The sequence below is a fragment of the Bubalus kerabau genome, chromosome 15 (genome assembly GCF_029407905.1).
Source record: "Bubalus kerabau isolate K-KA32 ecotype Philippines breed swamp buffalo chromosome 15, PCC_UOA_SB_1v2, whole genome shotgun sequence".
In the NCBI taxonomy this organism is placed as follows: Eukaryota; Metazoa; Chordata; class Mammalia; order Artiodactyla; family Bovidae; genus Bubalus; species Bubalus kerabau.
In genome coordinates, this window is record NC_073638.1 from 25,081,093 (window position 1) to 25,105,619 (window position 24,527).

The 24,527-nt window shown below is 38.6% G+C and overlaps 1 protein-coding gene and 1 long non-coding RNA gene across 2 annotated transcripts in view; one reads left to right on the top strand and one right to left on the bottom strand.

Annotated features, from left to right (window-relative positions):
- The first annotated feature begins 3,926 nt into the window (after positions 1-3,926).
- Positions 3,927-24,527, top strand: part of LOC129628011 (NXPE family member 2-like) — a 32,541-nt gene continuing 11,940 nt past the window's right edge. The window contains exons 1-2 of the mRNA XM_055547425.1: positions 3,927-4,300; positions 5,334-5,439. Coding sequence (XP_055403400.1) covers positions 4,209-4,300; positions 5,334-5,439 — 198 coding nt within the window. The 5' untranslated portion in view covers positions 3,927-4,208. The remainder of the gene's footprint in view (positions 4,301-5,333; positions 5,440-24,527) is intronic.
- On the bottom strand, positions 10,585-23,987 carry LOC129628012 (uncharacterized). Its single transcript, XR_008702687.1, has 3 exons — positions 23,679-23,987; positions 22,796-22,901; positions 10,585-10,637 (listed from the first exon to the last, which is right to left on the bottom strand). It is a non-coding gene; the product is annotated as an uncharacterized LOC129628012 (long non-coding RNA).

Sequence of the window (24,527 nt, forward strand, 5' to 3'; positions counted from 1 at the left end):
ATATTCCACATATGAGTGATATAAGTTGATATTTGTCTTTTTCTGCCTTACTTCTCTTAGTATGATAATATCTAGGTCTATCCATGTGGCTGTAAATTCATTATTTATAGCTGAGTAATATTCCACTATAGGGCTTCCCTGGTGGCCCAGTGGTAAAGAATCTTCCTGTAGGTGTCACTTCAAAATTATAGCACTATTTACAATAGCCAACATACGCAAGCAACCTTTAAGAGCAATTCAAATAAAAATGCCTAGAAATTTATAGGGTTTCCCTGATGACTCAGCAGGTAAAGAGTCCACCTGAAATGCAGGAGACACAGGAGACATGGGTTCGATTCCTGGATCAGGAAGATCCCCTGGAGGAGGTTATAGCAACCCACTCCAGTATTCTTGCCTGGAGAATCCCATGGACAAAAGAGTCTGGTGGGCTGCAGTCCAAAGGATTACAAACAGCTGGATACAACTGAGTGACTACACATACACACATACAGAAATTTGTTAGTGATACAAAAGGACATGTCAGCCAGGAGAGCACTATGATCTGTGATGGCCTTAGGTGATTACTGGGTACTGGATTTATCAGTGTAAGTGGCAAGGAGCCAGTAGAAAGCGAGGGCTGCCATCAACAGAGCTGCTTTCAAACAATTAAATCTCCATTTTCTTCTGTAGAATTCCCCCTCATTTTTGAGGATCATTCTCTTCTGCTAATACCCATCACACCCTCCTTTATTTGCCATGTATCAATCTTTCCCTTACATTGTAATTGAGTTTAGTATTGAGTTCATGACCTTCTTTCCATCCTAAATTTTGCTTTCATTCCACGTGTTTTCAATAGTCATCTGGATGACACATCTGACATCTAAACCCTCATAGTTTCTTGCCTTTTCAATCCAGTGATCTTCTTCCCCTTTTCATCACTTTAGAGAATCAGACCCATGGGCATACATTACAGCTTGTCATTAGCTGTAATTTCTCTGCCACCTCACTGCTCCTCTTAGTGAGTACACCCTCCTTTTCTTCCTGTAGCCTCCTGGATTTTTCACTCTTACTAATCTAATAAGTTATTAGACTGCTTAGACCCAATATCGAAGGCAAATTTTCCTGTCAATGGCCAGATAGCAAAAATTTTAGCCTTTTGGATCACATGCTCTCTATCACAATTATTCAAATCTGCTGTTTCAGGGGAAAAGCAGTCCTAGACAATATGTAAGCAAATAGGAATGGCTGTCTTCCAAGGAACACTTTACTTACAAAAACAGGCCACAGATCAGATATGATCCATGACCACAGTTTATACTCCTCCCTGGAGTTTAGACTCAGACCTAGACGTGGGCTTATGCAAGAAAATGCAAGTTATTTAATTTTTCTGAGCCTTGTTTCTCTGTCTATGTATTGGGGATGATGCTTTCTAACTCTCCAAGTTTATAAGAATGAAATGAAGGAACTTTGCTGGTGGTGCAGTGGCTAAAACTCCATTCTCCCAGTTCAGGGGATCTGGGTTTGATCTCTGATCAGGGAACTAGATCTCACATGCCTCAACTGAGAGTTCACATGCCACAGCTAAAGATCCCTCATGCCGCAACTAAAAAATATCTCATATACTGCAACAAAGATGGAAGATCTGGTGTGCCTCAGAAAACTCTGTGCAGCCAAGGAAATAAATAAATATTAAAATAAGAATTAACTGAGAAGATGTATCAGCATCATGTGATTGACGGCACACAGTTGAGGAATTAGAAAAAAGCAAATGGAAAACATTGCCCCACCCCCAAATTCACTGTTATTTATAAGAAATCTGGCATTGGAGAAGGTGGCTTATATCTGTAGGTAAGTGGCCTTTCTAATACTGAACCTCAGAATCACAGAAGCTTACCTACGTTGTCTAGGCAGCACCACACCAAGCCAGGCCTTCTCAAACAGGAAGAAGTTGAGGAGACTGGGTACCTTTTTATAAAAAATCATTAAGGTCTGTCCAAATGGATGGAAATACCAGGAATGGGTTCTTAATGTTCTGGCGAGGGCAAATGTTCATCCCCTTCTCCCACTGTTGCCAGTCTGGATGTTTATGTTTATGAGGTCAAGGCCGCCTCTCCCACCAGGGTGCTGGCAACATGCTGACACATTGGCATAGTTTCCTGAGTGTGTGCCAGGGGAGTTTTTCTGCGTTTAGCTCTAATTTCTCTGTGAATGTATTCCAAAAGCAGACTAGAAGGGAATTTAAGCTTCCAGGGCTTCTGGATGTGAGTAAAAAAGACCCCACTAAGGGGGTAAGATTCCTTGGCCATCTTTTCTTTTTATGCCAATGTTGCATTTCCCTTGGGGTATGCTAAAGTTTAAATTGACAAAATTGTCTAAGTTATTTTCCAATTAAATATTTTTAATCCTCCCTCACCCACCAAATCATTGAGTAAAATTAACACTATAGGAAAAGTGTACTTTTGAAGTATATAAGTACCCTCTTCCCCTCGAATGTGGCTTCATACCGTCCCTGCCATTGGGCAAAGTAATTTTAATTTGAGAAGCAAAAGCCAAGGCTTTGTTATTTCAACCAAAAATAGTTCTCCTTCATTACACTTATTTCCTTTCAAATTGGTCTCTGTGATGTGGAGACACACGCTGAACCCACCACACCCATTCCTGTGGAGTGCGGGCTTGCACAAGTCCAGGGCTGGGAGCTCTAGCCTCAGCTCAGAGGCTAGCCTCAGCTAGCCTCACCTCAGCTCTAACTGCAGCTCAGTTGCTGATGAGGTGACCTCAGGCCAGTTTTGTAGATCCTCTCTGTGTCTCAGGGTAGTAGTAACTATCCCAACTAGCTCAGCAACTCTTACATAAACAAAATGAGTTAATTACATATTTTAGGGGTACAAAGCATTTGTCTGTTTACTATGCTATTATCTAAGGGACTGTGGGAATTATGCTGTGGCTCGGAGCATACATTTATCATCAAAAATTTAGGGAGCCAAGTGTTTTCACTTATTTCTACACGAGAGAAGGCTGTTAGGGTTTACTTTAAGAATCCTGGACCCACTATTATCAATGTCAGAATTTGAGTAGTACAAGGCAATAGTCAGAAATATGCCTTAGAAGGGGCAGGGAAGGATTGGCAGGATCTAGATCTCTTTTCTTTCAATATAATCCTTTAGAAATTATCTACTCAATCTCTGTGCCAGTCTCCTACATGCTGTGATCACAGTCCTGATAGCCATACAGTTATATATATAGATTAATACAGATGCAAACACACAAATGTTATGTGTACATCATAGTATGTATGTGAAATAAACATATGTCTATCTATATATGGGCTTCCCTGGTGGTTCACTGGTAAAGAATCCACCTGCAAATGCAGGAGACCTGGGTTCAACCCCTGGCTTGGGAAGATCTTCTGGAGAAGGAAATGGCAAGCCACCCTAGTATTCTTGTCCAGGAAATCCATGGACTGAGGAGCCTGGTGGGCTACAGTCCATAGGGTTGCGGAGTCAGACATGACTTAGTGCCTAAAGAACAACACCTATATACACATCTCTACCTAGATATTCATCTCTATAGTTATCTTTATGCAAGTGTACATGCATACTCAGTCGCTCAGACGTGTCTGAATCTTTGCCAATAGAATTTTAGCATGGAGTCCATTCTATGGACTCTGTCCATAGAATTTTCTCTTTTGGATGCTCCCCTATCCTGTTACAGAGGCAGGGTATGGTGGGATTTAGACCTATGCCTCCTCCTTTTACAGCCTGAGATTTAATCTAGATCATCATTGTTGGATTGCTCAATCGATGTAGTTGCTTAGAGCAAGGGAAAGACTTTACAAAGAATACAACCTGAATGTTGAGAAGAACCAGTCAAATCAAATTTTAGTCATTCAGCAACTGTGGTCAAAGGCTGTTTTCCTTCTTTCCAGTTTTTCAGATACTTCTGCTATTGTGTAAGTAACTAATTCCACGTGACAGGGAAATGAGGGCATAAGCAAGGGAAATTCATTATGTAAATACGTAAAAAGTGAAGACTGCAATAAGAGGTGACCATGGGCTGGGATTAGATGTGTCTGTTTTCTAAAATGAATTTCCTCCTCCTCCTGGCTTCTTTCTCTGGCTCTGTGAAGTGAGCGGGGCAGGGCTGTGATCCTATGAGTCACACTTGAGCCACCAATGGCATTTCAGCTTTTGATCAATGAAGCTTATAGGCAAACTCCAGTCCCGAAATAAATGCAAAGACTGCTTTATCTGAAGAGAGTCTGGACGGCTGCAATTTCTGTGAGAGAATATGAGAATATGATGGAGAAGACATTCATTCATAGGTACTGTCCAACTCTTATTTGTAGGTTTAATGGCAGAAACAGGAGGAAGAACCATAGACCCATCAGTGATTTTCAAATGGTGCAACCCTGTAGGAGATAAAAATGAGTTTTATTGGGGCATGAAAAAAATACTTTTAAAATGAAATAGTCACATAGAATAAATATAATAACTAGAAAATATCATAGTACAATGGATGCAATAAGAATAAGCATTGTTTATGAAACTTGTGTTGTGTATGTGTATACACGTGTGTGTGCCCTGAAATGAGATTTGATATGATCTTACTGTGTGTCTCAGGCAAAAGAAGTTTGGGAAATGCTGCCGTAATTTAGCTCTTTGCCACATACTTTTGGCATTCTGTGTTTGCAAAACAAACTAAATTTCTGGCCACTCAACAGTGACCTCTAAGGAATATACCCTTGCCCTTTATGGCAATGTTTCTCAACTACTTCAACATGAGGCAATTAAAAACCCGAGGTGGAAATAAGCTGCCTAAGAAAGCAAAAGGGAGATTTAGAAGGAAGCCTCCTGAAGCGGGTAACACCCCCTTCAGGGAGACAGGATACCAGATAATGCATATATACGTATGTGTGTGCGTGCATGCATATGTGTGTGTCTGAGAGAGATTTAGAGACCAGAATTCATTAGAGGGCACCAGAAAAAAAAAACAAAAAACCCTGTTTCTTAGGGTAAACAGCTGTAAAACATTACTACACCTGCTGCTGCTGCTGCAACAACTGCTGAGCCATTAATGCGAGACCCCTGATATGACTCAAATGGAAAAGTTCATCTGAGAGTTAGGAACCAAGAGTTCTTTCCTGCTTCACCCAGTTCAGTTCTTTTCTTTGGGGAGGACAACTGTTTCTGATTTCTAATAGAACCTACGATGGAACATCCTGGAAACCCAGAAGAGGGCAGCTGTCTAGAACATAACCTATTCTGGAAAAGTACTGAGGAGGAAGCTAGGTATGCAGAGCAATGTCATGTTTATTTGATTCAACATGTGATTATTTTTCCTGTCCTCTCTTATAGGCTCCTCACTTTGTTTCCAAATGCCATAGTTCATAAGTTACTGCTGATGTGGATGTTTGTATTAGCTTTCTGGGTCATTTTCTTCTCTCTCAAAGACCATACAAAGGTAGGTATTGTTTCCTTTTTCAGAATTTCAGAAAAGATCACAATGGAATGTTGGAAAGTTCACTGGGATTAATGCAAGAATTAAATGTTAAAAGCATGTAATCTTAGCAATAGATGTGGGTGAGAGGATCCTTTTTTTTTTTTCACTTTACAATATTGTATTGGTTCTGCCACACATCAACGTGAATCCGCTACGGGCGTACACGTGTTCCTCATCCTGAACCCCCCTCCCACCTCCCTCCCTGTACCATCTCCGGGTCATCTTTTTCAGCAGTAATTCCTTTAACAATATGCATTCTATTATTATTATTTTTTGAGTGGCAGGTAGATTGCAGCCTCTATGTAGTGTTTGGCACTGCTAACCATCCTGCCTAAGCGTTTTCTCCAACCTTGGCCTCGGAGCCTCCAATCCAATTATCTCCGTGTCAGCCCTTGACTTTTTCAGTTTTTTTTTTTTTTTTTTCCAATTCTTTACATCAGTTCAGTTCAGTCACTCACTTGTGTTCGACTCTTTCCGACCCCATGAATCACAGCATGCCAGACCTCCCTGTCCATCACCAACTCCCAGAATTCATCCAAACTCATGTGCATCGAGTTGGTGATGCCATCCAGCCATCTCATCCTCTGTCGTCCCCTTTTCCTCCTGCCCCCAATCCCTCCCAGCATCAGGGTCTTTTCCAATGAGTCAACTTTTTGCATGAGGTGGCCAAAGTACTGGAGTTTCAGCCTCAGCATCAGTCCTTCCAATGAACACCCAGGACTAGTCTCCTTTAGGATGGACTGGTTGGATCTCCTTGCAGTCCAATGGACTCTCAAGAGTCTTCTCCAACACCACAGTTCAAAAGCATCAATTCTTTGGCACTCAGCTTTCTTCACAGTCCAACTCTCACATCCATACATGACCACTGGAAGAACCATAGCCTTGCCTAGATGGACCTTTGTTGGCAAAACAATGTCTCTGCTTTTGAATATGACATCTAGGTTGGTCATAACTTTCCTTCCAAGGAGTAAGCATCTTTTAATTTCATGGCTGCAATCACCACCTACAGTGATTTTGGAGCCCCAAAAAATAAAGTCTGACATTGTTTCCACTGTTTCCCCATCTATTTCCCATGAACAGATGGGACCAGATGTCATATTTTAGTTTTCTGAATGTTGAGCTTTAAGCCAATTTTTTCACTCTCCTCTTTCACTTTCTTCAAGAGGCTTTTCAGTTCCTCTTTACTTTCTGCCATAAGGGTGGGGTCATCTGCATATCTGAGGTTATTGATATTTCTCCCGGCAATCTTGATTCCAGCTTGTGCTTCTTCCAGCCCAGCGTTTCTCATGATGTACTCTGCATATAAGTTAAATAAGCAGGGTGATAATATACAGCTTTGACGTACTCTTTTTCCTATTTGGAACCAGTCTGTTGTTCCATGTCCAGTTCTAACTGTTGCCACCTGACCTGCATATAGGTTTCTCAAGAGGCAGGTCAGGTGATCTGGTATTCCCATCTCTTTCAGAATTTTCCACAGTTTATTATGATCCACACAGTCAAAGGCTTTGGCATAGTCAATAAAGCAGAAATAGATGCTTTTCTGGAACTCTCTTGCTTTTTCAATGATCCAGCGGATGTTGGCAATTTGATCTCTGGTCCCTCTGCCTTATCTAAATTCCAGCTTGAACATCTGGAAGTTCACAGTTCACATATTGCTGAAGCCTGGCTTGGAGAATTTTGAGCATTACTTTACTAGCGTGGGAGATGAGTGCAATTGTGCGGTAGTTTGAGCATTCTTTGGCATTGCCTTTCTTTGGGATTGGAATGAAAACTGACCTTTTCCAGTCCCGTGGCCACTGCTGAGTTTTCCAAATTTGCTGGCATATTGAGTGTAGCACTTTCACAACATCATCTTTCAGGATTTGAAATAGCTCAACTGGAATTCCTTACCTCCACTAGCTTTGTTTGTAGTGATGCTTTCTAAGGCCCACTTGACTTCACATTCCAGGATGTCTGGCTCCAGGTGAGTGATCACATCATCGTGATTATCTGGGTCGTGAAGATCTTTTTTGTACAGTTCTTCTGTGTATTCTTGCCACCTCTTCTTAATATCTTCTGCTTCTGTTAGGTCCCTACCATTTCTGTCCTTTATTGAGCCCATCTTTGCATGAAATGTTCCCTTGGTATCTCTATTTTTCTTGAAGAGGTCTCTAGTCTTTCTCATTCTGTTGTTTTCCTCTATTTCTTTGCACTGGTTGATGAGGAAGGCTTTCTTATCTATCCTTGCTATTCTTTGGAACTCTGCATTCAGATGCTTATATCTTTTCTTTTCTCCTTTGCTTTTCACTTCTCTTCTTTTCACAGCTATTTGTAAGGCCTCCTCAGACAGCCATTTTCTTTTTTGCATTTCTTTTCCATGGGGATGGTCTTGATCCCTGTCTTCTGTACAATGTCACGAATCTCTGTCCATAGTTCTTCAGGTACTCTGTCTATCAGATCTAGTCCCTTAAATCTATTTCTCACTTCCACTGTATAATCATAAGGGATTTGATTTAGGTCATACCTGAATGGTCTAGTTGTTTTCCCTACTTTCTTCAATTTCAGTCTGAATTTGGCAATAAGGAGTTCATGATCTGAGCCACAGTCAGCTCCTGGTCTTGTTTTTGCTGACTGTATAGAGCTTCTCCATCTTTGGCTGCAAAGAATATAATCAATCTGATTTTGGTGTTGATCATCTGGTGATGTCCATGTGTAGAGTTTTCTCTTGTGTTGTTGAAATAGGGTGTTTGCTATGACCAGTGCGTTCTCTTGGCAAAACTCTGTTATCCTTTGCCCTGCTTCATTCCGTACTCCAAGGCCAAATTTGCCTGTTACTCCAGGTGTTTCTTGACTTCCTACTTTTGCATTCCAGTCCCCTATAATGAAAAGGACATCTTTTTTGGTTGTTAGTTCTAAAAGGTCTTGTATGTCTTCACGGAACCGTTCAACTTCAGCTTCTTCAGCTTTACTGCTTGGGGCATAGGCTTGGATCATCATGATATTGAATGGCTTGCCTTTGAAATGAACAGAGATCATTCTGTCGTTTTTGAGATTGCATCCAAGTACTGCATTTTGGACTCTTTTGTTGAGCATGATGGCTACTCCATTTCTTCTAAGGGATTCCTGCCCACAGTAGTAGATATAATAGTCATCTGAGTTAAATTCACCCATTCCAGTCCATTTTAGCCACTGATTCCTAGAATGTCAACATTCGCTCTTGCCATCTCTCCTGTTTGACCACTTCCAATTTGCCTTGATTCATGGACCTAACATTCCAGGTTCCTATGCAATATTGCTCTTTACAGCATTGGACCTTGCTTCTATCACCAGTCACATCCACAACTGGGTATTGTTTTTGCTTTGGCTCCATCCCTTCATTCTTTCTGGAGTTATTTCTCCATTGATCTCCAGTAGCATATTGGGCACCTACTGACCTGGGGAGTTCCTCTTTCAGTATCCTATCATTTTGCCTTTTCATACTGTTCATGGGGTTCTCAAGGCAAGAATACTGAAGTGGTTTGCCATTCCCTTCTCCAGTGGACCACATTCTGTCAGACCTCTCCACTATGACCCCTCCATCTTTAGTGGCCCCATATGGCATGGCTTGGTTTCATTAAGTTAGACAAGGCTGTGGTCTGTGTGATCAGATTGGCTAGTTTTCTGTGATTATGGTTTCAGGTCTGCCCTCTGATGCCCTCTTGCAACACCTACCGTCTTACTTGGATTTCTCTTACCTTGGACGTGGGGTATCTCTTCATAGCTGCTCTTTACTTTGGATGATGTTGCCCCTCCTGACCTTGAACTTGGAGTAGTTCCTCTCGGCCCTCCTGTACCCGCACAGCCTGGTGCTCTCGGTCGCCGCCCCTGACCTTGGGCGTGGGGTAGCTCCTCTCCGCGGCACTTCTGCGTGTTCTGTCGCAATTCTTTACATAGTTGAGTTCATATTTCTTGACTTTCCTTTTCCTCAGTCTTTTTAAGAACTGATTTTGCTTTACTTTTTCCTCTTCTCAACCATTCAGTACAAATCTGATCTTTCAAAAATTCTGTTTTCATCATCTTCTTGTCCTGATCAAAAACTTTCACCAATGGCTTTCAGAAGGCAGTGCTGAAGAGATCAACTCCTTAACCATTCAAGTGTCTTCTAAATTTGAGCCCAGCTTCTTTTCAAAGTTATCTATTCCACCTTGGTCTAATACAGACCCTCACCTCCAAATGAGAAGGACCACGAATCTAGGATGTTCAGACAATGATGGAAACTGGTAAACTGTAGAGCTCTCAAACCACAGCTCAGAAACTTCCTCTCTGTGAACCCTCTCTGTAAATATGTGTCTTCTAGATTTCTTCCATCAATCTTCTTCTTGTTCATGCTTGTACCCTTTAATTCATATGTTCAGGTCCCATCCACAAATATTTGTGTTTCTTAAAGTGAGGCCCGGACAATCTGCACTGAAATGCCCATGTTTGTGCATGTGTGTGTAAAATGCAGATTCCTGAGCCCTACTCCGAAGCTGCTAAAAACAAATCTCTGGACTTGAGCCTAAAATGAAGTTTTGAAAAATCTAATCGAAAAGATACAAGTACACCAATGTTCATAACAGCACTGTTTACAACAGCCAAGACATGGAAGCAACCTAAGTGTCCATCAACAGAGGAATGGATAAAGAAGATGTGGAATACATACTCAGTGGGATATTACTCAGCCATGTAAAAGAATGAAATAATGCCATTTGCAGCAACATGGATGGACCTAGAGTTTATCATACTAAGTTCACTTCAGCAAGTCAGAGAAAGACAAATGTTGTATGATATCACTTATTTATGGAATATAATAAATGATACAAGTGAGGTTATTTTCAGAACAGAAATAGACTCACAGACTTGGAAAACAATCTTATGGTTACTAAAGGGAAAGTAGGGATGGGAGAGGGGTAAATTAGGAGTTTAGGATTAACAGATACACACTACTGTATACAAAATAGAGGGACCTTGGTGATCCAGTGGTTCAGACTCTGATTCCACAGCAGGGAACTGATTTCTGCTTGGGGAGCTAAAGATACCACATGCTGTGCAGCACAGCCCTCCCCCCTCCACCCCCCGCCAAATAGAAAAACAACAGGACCTACTGTATAGAACAGGGAACTTTATTCAATATCTTGTAATAACCTATAATGAAAAAGAATCTGAAAAAGAATATATATATATATAAATAAATAACTGAATCACTTTACTTTAGACCAGAAAACAAATACAACATTGTAAATCAACTGTACCCCAATAAAAATGAACAAAATGATAAAGTTTCAACAAGTCCCCCAGCTGATTCTCACACTCACTGAAGCTTGAGAATCACTGCCTTTGTATTTCCAGATCTGAGATCTTTTCTGTGCCTCACTCTTGAATTCATTCCTCGGTTATCTCTACCTCAGTTTCACTAGTGTTACCAACACAGAGAAAAGCACACAGAGGTTATCTTCTTCCTCGCCTCCCTCCTTGGCAAAACAGAATCATATGGAAACAAATTCTCTGCACTTTCTCCTATGTCTCCTGTGTTGCCTCAGCCCATTAGTCAACTAAACCAATACTCTCTGCACAAGCAATCAGTCACGAATCTCCTAAATTCTACCTCCTGTTTCTCTCATATCTATCCTTTTATCTCCATCCCCAGAGTCTTGATTTAGTCAAGTCCTTTGTCATTTCTCATCTATGGTGTTGAAATAGTCCCCTCATTAATTTCTCTGCCTCCAGTCTCAGCCTGATCCAATCATTCATTCAACAAACCTTTGTTGGGTATAGATTGTGTGTCAGAGCTGAACTGGGTATTAGGGATACAGAAATATAGGACATAATCTTTGTGTTCAAGATCCTGAGATTGTATTTCTAAAAGAAAAATGCCATGCTCCCAACTTTAGGGGAAACATGGCAGGGTTCAGACTTCCTGGCTCAGTGTCTTAGTCAGGCTTTTTTATGAAAAGATTTAGGACCTTTCATAAAAAAGGATCTAGGTATTCTTGCACTGGCTGATTCCTCTGCTTATTCTTCCTCCAAGTTTTCATGTAGCTAGTGCTCTGCCTTCAGGTCTTTGCTCAAATGTCGTCTTTATTTAGCACTAGAAATGACCCCCACCCCACCACTTAGCATTTCCCTTACTCTGACTTTAAAAATAATGATAATACTTTTCACTTTCTAAAATACTATATAATTTACTTATGTACTCTGTTTATTGATTATTGTCTCTCTTGGCCTGCTGTAAGGTGACCTCCATAAGAGAAGGATTTTTATCATTATTTATTTGTTGGTATATCCCAAGTGCCCATTACAGTGGTTGGCACATAGTAGGTGCTTAACAAATAAATTTCTTTAAATTACAAAATAAGGACTGCTCAGTGGTCTTGGTGAGATATAATGGTGACCTGAAATAAGGTATAACAATGAGGATGGAAAAAAGTCAAAGAATTTGAGTTATAATTGACAGGAATAAATTGACTGTGGGGCGGGGGTGAGGATGTGGAATTAAGTAGGAATTTTTCCAGATATGTACAACTGCCTGGCTGGTGATGCCATTCGTTGAAGTATAGAATAGAGTAAGAGAAATAGTTTTGGAAGAAAAAAGACAAGTTTAGATAGGAACAGTCTATGTTGGAGGTGCTTTTAGGTCATCTAAATGGAGAAGTTGCTTCAGTAGACTTGAATATACAAAGCTGAAGCTAAGAAAGATGTGGTTTAGAAAAATGGATTTAGTGGCTCCCCACTTCAGTACTCTTGCCTGGCAAATCCCATGGATGGAGGAGCCTGGTAGGCTGCAGTCCATGGGGTCGCTAAGAGTCAGATACAACTGAGCGACTTCCCTTTCACTTTTCACTTTCATGCATTGGAGAAGGAAATGGCAACCCACTGCAGTGTTCTTGCCTGGAGAATCCCCAGGGACGGGGGAGACTGATGGGCTGCTGTCTAATGGGTCGCACAGAGTTGGACACGATTGAAGCGACTTAGCAGCAGCAGCAGCAGAATATAAATGGCAGCTTAGCTTATTGATGTGGGTGACAATTCCTTGGGTGAGCTACAGAGTGAAAAAGAAAGGGCCTACTATACAGCACAAGGAACTCTACTCAATACTCTGTAATGGCCTATATGGGAAAAGAATCTAAGAAAGAGTTCAGTTCAGTTCAGTCGCTCAGTCATGTCCGACTCTTTGCAACCCCATGAACCGCAGCACGCCAGGCCTCCCTGTCCATCACCAACTCCTGGAGTTTACCCAAACTCATGTCCATTGAGTTGGTGATGCCTTCCAGCCATCTCATCCTTTGTCGTCCCCTTCTCCTCCCGCCCTCAATCTTTCCCATCATTAGGGTCTTTTCAAATGAGTCAGCTCTGGTTATATGTATATGTATAACTGATTCACTTTTCTGTACACCTGAAACTAACACAATGTAAATCTACTATACCGCAATACAAATTTAAGAAAAGAAAAAAAAAATGTTGCTAAAGCTATTACCCCAAGGAACAAAAAGAGCACTGGTCTGTGAAGTGAGTGGGAGGACAGAAAGAGACTGACAAGAACTCCCGAGAAGTTTAACTGGGTAGGTTTAGGGAATAAGCAGAAGTTTCAGTATAGCAGTTCTTTGTATAATATGGGAGATACGTGAATACATTTAAATTCTTATGGAAAGAAGTTAACAGAAATAAATAGGAAGCAGAGGAAAAAAATGTGGGTCCAATTAAGTAGGGAAGGGTAACAGAAAGTTGAATTGCTATATGACTACTTAAAAAATTTATTTGGATTAAAATTTTTTTAATTAATTAATTAATTTATTTTTGGCTGTACTGGGTTTTTGTTACTGTGTGGGCTTTTCTCTAGCTGAGGTGAGTGGGGGCTGCTATCTAGTTGCAGTACATAGGCTTCTCATCATGATGGCTTCTCTTCTTCTTGCTGAGCATGGGCTCTGGGACATGTGGATTTCAGGGCTCAGTAGCTGCAGGTCCCTGGGCTCTAGGGCACAGGCTTAGTTGTGGCGCATGGGCTAAGCTGCCCTGTGGCATGTGGGATCTTCCTGGAATAGGGATCAAACCCGTGTCTCCTGCATTGGCAGGTGGATTCTTTACCACTGAACCACCAGGGAAGCCCTGGATCTTTTTTTAAAAATAAGAATTAAAAAAAAAAAAGTACTTATTTGGCTATACCAAGTCTTTGTTGTGGCATGTAGGATCTTGGATTTAATTCCCTGACCAGGGATTGAATCCACACCCCTGCATTGGGAGAAAGGAGTCTTAGCCACTGGACCACCAGGAAGTCTCTGATGACTTTTTTAGATTTTTAAAGTTTAGGAACAAAAAAATTCAGTTATTGGAGGAGTTGCCTCCTGGATGTTGAGGGCTGCTTTGAGGTTATCAGGATTTTTAATGATGAAGACTATATAAGCCAATTTCTTCAAAATTTTCAGTCAATGAGTTGAATAGAAGCTACCAATCATTAGAACATGATGGATGATAGGAGGATTATGTAGTGATATTAGTGAAATTTGGTTAGACATATCTTAGACGACTCTAAAATCTTTCAGAAGATCTTAGAGTCTTCTGAAAAATACAGTATGTATTAGGGCCTATATATGGGAAATATAAATGCATTTAAATTAAGTATTTATATTTAATATGCATTTGTATTTACTCTATATTTATCTCTAATATACACTTGAAAAAATATATATATATCCCTAATATTTATATTTGAAATAAGTATCTTTGAAACAGGTTGTCAAAGGAATGAGGCAACTGGGTAGGAGAAATTGAGCACTGAATCCTGATCCCCACCCTACTACTACTATCTTAAAGAGATATTCCCCTTTCTAGGACTCATTTTAAGGGTCAGGCACAAAATTGTTTTCCCTAGCTCATATTTATGGCTCATATATTATGTGATTTCACTACATAATATTCTTCAAACAATGGAGGAAGAGAGAACAAAGGATAATGGATTAAGAAGGGGTGGGAATGGGAGGGACTAAGTGTGACTAAAAAGGGCTATATGAAGGAGGCAAATGGTGATGGAAATATTCTGTATCTTGATTATCTGAGTGTTAGTCTCTCAGTCATGTCCTACTCTTTGTGACCCTATGACTGTAGCCTGACAGGCTCCTCTGTCCATCAATTCTTCAGGCAAGAATACTGGAGTTGTTAGCCATTCCCTTCTCCAGGGGATCTTCCTGACCAGGGATCCAACCTAGGTCTCCTGTGTTGCAGGCAGGTTCTTTAATATCTGAGCCACCAGGGGAGCCCAATCTTGATTATATTCAGTGTCATTATGCTGGTTGTGATATTTTACTACAGTTTTACAAGGTGCTATTGTTGAAACTGGGTAAAGGATACATGAGGTCTCTCTGTTATTCTTATTTTTTTGTATTTATTTTATTCTATTGTATTTTTATTTACTTTATTCTATTGTAATTATTACATATGTGTGAATTTACAGTTGTCTAAAAATAGTTTTTGTTCGCTCACTGCTATACTACTGTTCAGATTAAACATCTCATTACAACCTGAATCTTGCCCGAACTGTATATCCCTTAAGAGTAGATCCTCATGAGGTACTTAGATTGCCTTTATCAGTTGTTATTGTTGTTGTTTACTAGCTAAGATGTGTCCAGTTCTTTGTGAGTCCATGGACGGTAGCCCCCCAAGGCTCCTTTGTCCATGGGATTTCCCAGGCAAAAATGCTGGAATGCCATTTTCCTACTCAAGGAGATCTCCCAGACTCAGGGATCAAACCCACATCTCCTGCCTGTCAGGCAGATTCTTTACTACTGAGCCACCCGGGCCTTGTTCAAATGCTCCTGCCTGATTTGGGTGCTACAGGAGTTATAGGGAAACATGTTAAGTTTCTCATGCAGGCTACGAAACCTTCTTCTTGCCCCATTTGCCTGGCTGAAGGGCCAAAAGTAGGGATTCCATAGAGTGGGCAGAGAAGACAAAGCTCAAAAGGTTATCCCGCAAAGCAGAGGTTAGCCTGAGTCACTCTTACCTTAAATAGCATGCTAAAGGCTTGGGGGAATTGAACTACAGGCTGGACATTGCCCAGGTCCCAGGGTGGCCACTGGATGTTAGATGCATGGGACAGATTCAAACAGTACAGGCAAAGGCTTACAGAGCTGAACGGACCTTGAAACTAGGGCTTGTAAAAGGTAGGTTGGAAGTTATGGGTTTACCCTAACTAGGTTTGATTGCCTGGTTAAAAAAAAAAAATCAATATTATCTTTAGGGTTTAACAAGACCCGAACCTCATAGCACAATAGTTAAAATATCCAGTATCTGAGCCAAAACGATTTAGCATATGAGGAACCAGGAAAGCTATAACTTTCAGGAGAATAAACAAAGTTACTAACTCTTAGACACATAGCTGTTGAAGTTATCAAAAACTTTAAGACAGTAGTTATAATTGTATTATAACCGCTGCTCTGACATATTGGCACCAACTTGGTGGCTTACATGATACAAATGTATTTTATGTTAGGTTTCTTGAGGTCAAAATTCCAGAATGAGGTTCAACTGGGCTAAAGTCAAGGTGTTGGCAGTATGTACACCTTTCTGGACACTCTGTGGGAGAGTACATGCCCTTGCCTTCTCTAGCTTCTAGAATTTGTCTGCTTTTCTTGGCTCCTCCATCAGTGAAAGCCAGCAACTTTGGGCCAAGTTCTTCTTAGCCAGCTGTCTGGTCCTCCCTCCTTTGCCTTCCTCCTTTATTTTTTTTTCCCCTATTTTACTTTTGAGGACCCTTGTTACATTTGGCCCACCTAGATAATTCAATATAATTCAGTATTCCCTATTTTAAGGTCAGCTGATTGGCAACTTTAATTGCATCTTTGATTTTACTCTTGAGATGCAATCATCCTGGGTGGACCCTAAAGCCCATGACAAGTGTCTTTTTAAAAGAGAAGAAGGTAGAAGATGCACAAGGAGAAGGTGAATCTGATGGCAGAGATGGCAGTGATGCTTCTGTAGGCCAAGAATACCAAGGACTGCCAGCATCCACCAGAAGCGAGGAGAGAGGCATGGAGTATACGCTCCTTCAGAACCCCTAGAAGGAATCATATCTGTTGACATCTTGATTTTAGAATTCTGGCCTCCATAACTGTGAGAGAATACATTTATGTTGTTTTAAGCCACCAAATTAGTGACAATTTGTAATGGCAGCCCTAGGAATCTAAAACAGTCAGCAAAAATATAGAAGAACTAAAGAATACAATTAACTGAATCTGTTTGACATTTATAGAACATTTCACCCAGCAATAGCAGAATATATATTTTCAGTGCACATAAAACATTCACCAAGATAGAACATATCTAAAGTCATAAAATAAACCTTAATAGACTTTAAAGTGACTGAAATTACACAAAGTTTGTTCTCTGACCATAATGAAATTATACTGGAAATCAGTAACAGAACAATAACTGGTAAATCTCTCAGCATTTGGAAATTAAGTGACACAATTCTGCATAATCCATGAATCAAAGAATAAGCTTCAAGGGACATGAGAGAACATTTTGAACTAAACAAAAATGGCAATATAACATTAATATTTGTTGTGTTTCTAGTAGAGCTAAGGCAGTAGAGTGAAATTTATACATGAAAGAAGAGCAATGCAGGAGTCAACAACTATACTTTTGAATTTGTTCTTTTTTTCTTTCATGTATAACTCATTTATAAATTAAGTGGTTATTTTAAAAAAGAAGAAAGTTACCAAATCAATAATCTAATTTCCACCCTAAAGAACAAGAAAGAGAAAGCAGAAATAAGGAAATAATGAATATTACAGTAGAAATCATTAAAATTGGAAACAAATACAATGGGGAAAATCAATAGAACAAAAGTTGGTTCTTTAAAATGATTAATAGAATTGATCAAACTTTAGCCAAACTGATATTGAAAAAAGAAAGAGTAGGCATAAATAACCAATATCAGAATTGGCAAAAGAGACATTATTAAGGAAATTACAGACATTAAAGATAATAATAGAAAACCACAAGCTACTCTGTGAATGTAAATTTGACAACTTAGATAAAATGGATGAATACCTTAATGACCATAAACTACCAAAAGTCACCAAGAATAAATAGACGTTCTGAATAGTTAAAACTCTTCTAAAATAGAAATATCTAGGCCCAGATAGTCATTTTACATGGTAAAATTCTATCACATACTTAAAAAATAAAGAACACTAATTTTACACAGTCTCTTTTTCTAAAGGATAGAAGAGAAAGGAAAATTCCTAAATTATGTTATTAGGCCAACATTACACTGATGCCCAAACCAAAGAGTACAAGGAAATAAAATAACAGACCAATATGCTTTATGAACACAGGTGCAAATATCCTCAACAAAATATTAACAAATCAAATCTAGCAATATATAAAAAGACTAATATACCATAACTAACTGGATTTTATCCCAGGAATACAATTGCTGGTTTAATGTTTTTAAAAATCAATCAAAATATTCAACCATGTCAACAGGCTACAGAAGAAAAAAATACTTGATCATATCAATTTATACAGAAAAAATTTGATAAGATTCACATGTCATTTATGACAAAACCTTGAGCAAGCTAGGAATGAAAGAGAACCTCTTTAACCCATTAAAGTACATCCATAGCAAATATAGAGCTAACATAATTCTTAATGGTGAAAAGGATTCTTAATCCCTGAGACTGTAAAGAAGGCAAGGATGTCCATTTTCACCACTTCTGTTTAACATCATACTGGAAGGGCTAGCCATTGTAGCAAGAGAAGAAAAAGGAAGTAAAGCACATATACATTGGAAATGAGGAGATAGAACTGAACCTATTTGCCCTATTTGTCCCAGGTGACTTGATTGTCTACATAGAAAATCCTGAAGAACCGACAAAAATGCTCCCAGAACTATTATGTAATTTTATCAACGTCATAGGCTATAAGGGTAACACAAAATTCAGTTTTTTTCTATATACCATAATTTTAGCAATGAAAAATCAGATATAAAAACCCACATAATGCTATTTCAGTTCAGTTCAGTCACTCAGTCATGTCCGACTCTTTGTGACCCCATGAACCGCAGCACGCCAGGCCTCCCTCTCCATCACCAACTCCTGGAGTCCACTCAAACCCATGTCCACTGAGTCGGGATGCCATCCAACCATCTCATCCTCTGTCGTCCCTTTCTCCTCCTGCCTTCAATCTTCCCCAGCATCAGGGTCTTTTCAAATGAGTCAGCTCTTTGCATCAGGTGGCCAAAGTATTAGTTTCAGCTTCAGCATCAGTCCTTCCAATGAATATTCAGGACTGATCTCCTTTAGGATGGACTGGTTGGATCTCCTTGCAGTCCAAGAGACTCTCAAGAGTCTTCTCCAACACCACAGTTCAAAAGCATCAATCCACATAATGCCATTTACAAGAGATTAAAAAATGAAATCCTGAGATAAAATCATAATAGGGCAGAATCTATAGTCTGAAACTTTAAAATACTGAAAAAATATTATATACATAAAAATGTTCATACAGTGTTCATGGATTGGAAGACTCAATATAACTGTCATCAAACTATAGATTTAACATGATTTGAAACAAAATCTTCACAGGAATTTTTGTTGATCTAGATAAGATAATTCTAAAATTTATATGGAAAAGCAAAGGAAGTAGCACAGACAAAGCAAGTTTTAGTTGGAGGCCACACTAAAATAATTCAAGACTCATTATAAAGATACAGTAGTTGATACAGTACAGAATTAATGAAGGAATAGACCATAAAGGTGAGTAAAACAGAATAGAAAGTCCAGGAATGTAGCCACACAAATAAGGTGACTTGACTTTTGAGGGATGTAGAAAGGAAGTTCAATGGAAAAATGATAGTTTTATAATGTGGTTAGAATCATCAGCCATCTGTATGGTAATAAAATGAATATCAACCTAAACCTCACAAATTATACAAAAATTAACTCAAGTGGATCATAAAGTGTTAAACCCATAAAAGTTTTAAGGAAGCAAATTATCTTAACCTCCTGTGGTTAGTCAGATTTCTTAGATATAAGGCTAAAAACATGATCCATAAAATTAAAAAAATAATAATATGGGACTTCATCAAAGTTAAAACATTTTTCTTTCCAAAAGTACTGTTGAGAGAATGAAATGACAAGGAATGGAATGGGAGAAAATATTTGCAAATTATACATTCAACAAAGCACTTGTACCTATAAAATACAGTGAACACTTGAATAACATGAGTTTGAACAGCACAGGTCCACTTACATGTGGATTGTTTTCAACAATAAACATGCCAGTTCTACAGGATCTGCCGCTGATTGAATCCATGGATGTGGAATCAAGTGTATGGAGGAGTTGCATTTACTGTTTGTAAATGACTATGAGTTATACTTCTAGTATACCTGACACATAGTGTAAATATAGCTGACTATAAGTTATACTCGGATTTTTGACTGTGTGGAGAGTTGGTCCCCCAACCTCCACATTGTCCATGGGACAATTGTATAAAAAAAACTCTCAAAATTCAACAGTAAGAAAGCAAATAATTCAATTAAAAATTAGGCCCCCAAACTTGAATAGATCCTTCACCAAAAAGATATAATGGATGGCAACTAAGCAAAATAAAAATATATAATCCATGTGATTTGGCACTAAAGACATCCAAATTAAAACTCTGATGAGCTGACCCTATGTACTTACTAGAATGGCAAAAAAAAAAATACAAAAAATGAAAACCCTGCAATTTCAACTGCTGGTAAAGACATGGCACTTTCATTGCTGGTGAGAATGTCAAAAATACACATGTTCTAGAAAACAATTTGGAAGAGAAGGAGAAGGGGACGACAGAGGATGAGATGGTTGGATGGCATCACCGACTCATTGGAGGTGAGTCTCAGTGAACTCCGGGAGTTGGTGATGGACAGGGAGGCCTGGCGTGCTGCGATTCATGGGGTCGCAAAGAGTTGGACACGACTGAGCGACTGAACTGAACTGATTGTCAGAAAGAAGGAAACCAAGATGGCTGATTCTCCTTATTAGTTTGTTCCCCTGAGCTCCTCCAAGTCCTTTAAATATTTAGATTAGACTTTTTGATCTTTTTTCTTTTCTTTTTTGACACTAATTGCCTTCTTGACTCAAAGAATTGTTCTTGATGAAAGGTTAATGTTTCTGGACTTATGGCCACAGTTTAGAGATACGTAGTAAAGATACTCCTTTTCTGCAAAGATAAAAATCTCAGTGCAAGAAATAGCTCTCTTTAAAAAGCCTTTTTTTCTCTTCTCTATGTGGTAATCTTCTTCTTATCTTTTGAGAACTATATGTCATCAGCTCTGTGAAGCCATTCATTCTTCAAGAGGGCAAAAAATTTTATTGGGGTATAACTCGTATAACATACTACTCACTCATTTAAAATACATAATTCAATAATTTTGGGTTACAATTGGTTTTACAATTATTAATTGTAAAAACTGTGATCAAATATAACATAAAACTTTAACATTTTAACAATTTTAATGTGTATAACACAATGGCATTAATAACATTTATAATATTGTGCAACCATCACCACTATCTATTTCTAAAACATTTTTATTGCTCCAAATAGAAACTCTGTGACCACTAAACCCCAATTCCCATTTCCCCCTCAGGAAGCCATTTTTAACAGTCTGGGGCCAAGTTTGCAACAATCTCTTTGAAATGCCCTTGCAGTTCTACTTACATGTCTTTCAAATTATTCTTTTTTTAATAATAAGTTTATATATTCATTCTTTTCACTAGGTCAGTTTTTCTGGATATACAATCATATCCTCTCATAATTAGTCAGAAATAATTAATTAAATTAAAATTATTATTATTAAGATCAATAAAGGCAAAGAATATCTATACCATAAGAACCAGTAGACAGAAATCAACACAATATTGTAGTGAAATTATCTTCCAGTTGAAAAAAAGAGCCAATGGAGTAGATCTTTCTATTCACTTACTTGAATTCTAGATAGACAAAAGAATTTAAAAATCCAGTCATACAAAATATGAAAAAACTGATTCTAAAGTTTGTGTGGAGAAGCAAAACCCCCAGGGTAACCAAATCAAGAGTAAAGAACAGAGTCAGAAGGCTGACTTCAAGACTTACTATAAAGCTTACTATACTTACTATAGTACAGTAATCAAGACAGAATGAGATTAGTGAAAGAATGATGAACAAATCAGTGGAGCAGAGACGAGACTCCAGAAACAGACCCACATATATAAAGTCAACTAATGGTTGACAATGGAGTAAAGACAGTCTTTTCAATAAATGGTACTGGAACATGTTAAAAAAAAAAAAAACAAACCTAGACAAGTTTTCTAAAAATGAATCACTGACCTAAATGTAAAATGTAAAACTATAAAATTTCAAGAGATAACAGGAGAAAATGATACTGACTTTGGGTATGGAGATGACGTTTTAGATATCATACCAAAGGCACAATCTATAAAGGAAATAATTCATAAACTGAACCTCTTTAAAAGGAAACCTGTGCCCTATGAAAGGCAAGAGAATGAGAAGACAAGCTGCAGACAGAGAAAATATTTGCATAAGACACATCTGATAAATAAATGTTATCCAAAATATACAAAGAACCCTTTTTTCCCCTCTAGGATTATTTGGCACATTTACACGTGAAAAAATTAGAAACCACTTGAAACATATATAATACACACACAGAGCAACTGAAGCATCATCTTTAGAATTTGAAATATGAACCTTAGATAAAGCTGTAGCTGTGATAGCACATCCGTTTCCAAACTGAAAGATCCTCTTATTTAATCTCAAAATTGCCACAGGAGATGGTAGTTGTGCAATATTAAACATCTTCTCCTAAGGGAACACTCTACCATTGCTTAAACATGAAATTTATCTTCACTACACACATATCCTTTGCCAAACCCAATTGAAAAGCCATTTATTTGGAACATTTATTTGATCAATCTAGTTTGTAGCCAAAATATCTTCTAGTCCTGTAATCAAAATTTGGAGCATATTTTCAAACAGAACCAGATTCTATATCCTAAAAGATAAATGTGAACTAAAACTTAGTAAGACAACTCACAGTAACCACATCAAGATGAAATGTTCCCTGCTAAAGTAGGTCAAAATTGTTTATAAAAAGCACAAAATACATATATATTAAAAAAAAGACTTCATGGTAAAAAATAAACCAACTAAGCTTTTTAATTTATTCCCTTCTTGTCGACCAAAGAACTTCTTCAGCGTGTAGTACAATTTAGTGGTTAAGACTACAGGTTCTAGAGTCTGCCTTCCTGCATTTGAATCATACTTCCCATCACTTACTAGCTCTGCATCTCTGGCCAAGTTATTTAACTTTCTCAGGGCTTCAGTTTCACTTTCTGTAGAAGAGGGGAAGCAGTTCTACTAGCTTCAAAGGATTGTCACGAGGCTAAATTAGAAAATGCAATTAAAACAATTAGAACAGCATTGACACATAGAAAACGCTTGCTTGTTATTATTATTAATGTTATTTAATACTGTTGTAATCTCTTACTTTGTTCTCTAATTTTCCATCTAAGTCTTCCAACTTAAAAATTCAGGGGAGATCAGGTGCGTCTTGCTTATGTTTCCACATGTCTCCATAGTTAACACAAGGTTGGGTGCATAGCATGGACTCACTATGTGTTTTATGAAAGAAGGAAGGGGAGAGAAGGAAAAAAGAGAAATGAAGTAGGGAGGAAGGGAAGGAAGGAAAAGGAGGAGGGGAGGAGAGGAGAGAAGAGAGGTGGGAGAAGAGAGGAAAGGAGAGAAAATAAGGAGTAAAAGAAGTGAAAATGTTTACTCAGAAGCAGAAAACCAATAATAATACGGCATGATTTCATGATTTGGAGTAATACTCTCTTAATAATTTCACAGGTAACTTGATTGTTCTTTATCTAAATCTATTTATTTAATACTTTTTATATATATGTACAATCACAGTTTGAATACATTATAGATCTGTTTTCACCTGTGGCTCATTTATGTGGATGTGTGGCAGAGGCCAACGCAATATTATAGAACAATTGTCCTCCAAAAAATAAACAAAAAATGTATCCAAATATTTTAAAACATTTAATCCATTTGGTTTATACACATACACTGAAAGGTATGAGGGAAAACACAGAATGAAGCATAAATTCATGTACACAGGCTAATTCGAAGTTTAGCTTTTAGACTTATTTACCTTGAGACCCATCTTCAGCTTTCAGGTTGGTTGGGGTGGTAGGCCCAAGGCAGCTTCTGGAATTTCTGAGTGGCTCTAGTCAGTACCAGATAGTTCCGGTAGTGTTGAGTTATATGTATAGTCTACTGAGGCTGTCAGACGTCTCACTACTGATCCTCCAAGCTGGCTCAGTGACCGTATTACTGGGTCTGCCTTTGAGCACTTTGTCAACAGTCAACTCCATGACTGCTCTGACCACATCTGCTTCATCAGCCCTGAAGCCACTCAGTTCATCAAGGACACTGGCAACCCAGGTATTAAAAAGTTTTTTTCTATGGGTAGATATTGCCCAAGCCATTAGGTGTTAAATGTGTTCATTTGAAAGTGCTATATGTTACATGGCAGCTTGGATGGGAGGGCTGTTTGGGGGAGAATGGATACATGTTTATGTATGGCTGAGTTCCTTCGCTGTTCACCGAAACTATCACAACATTAGTTGACTAGACCCCAGTACAAAATAAAAAAAAATTTTTTTTTTTAAAGTGCTATAATTGAGACTTTCTTGGTGGTCCAGTGGCTGAGACTACAGCTCCCAATGCTGGAGACATGAGTTCAATCCCTGGCCAGGAAACTAGATCCTGTGTGCTGCAACTAAGACCCAATGCAGCCAAATAAATAAACAAACAAAGTAAATATTTAAAAAGTGCTATAATCTTAATAAGAAGTAATAAAGTTGTTATCCAATTTAAGATTAAAAATTGCGGGGAGTGATTATTTACTAGGTAGTGAAATTACGATCATATATGGTAATAAAAAGGAATGAAAATAATGCAATAAAGTGAATAAATTCAAAACAGGTAATAATCCTGC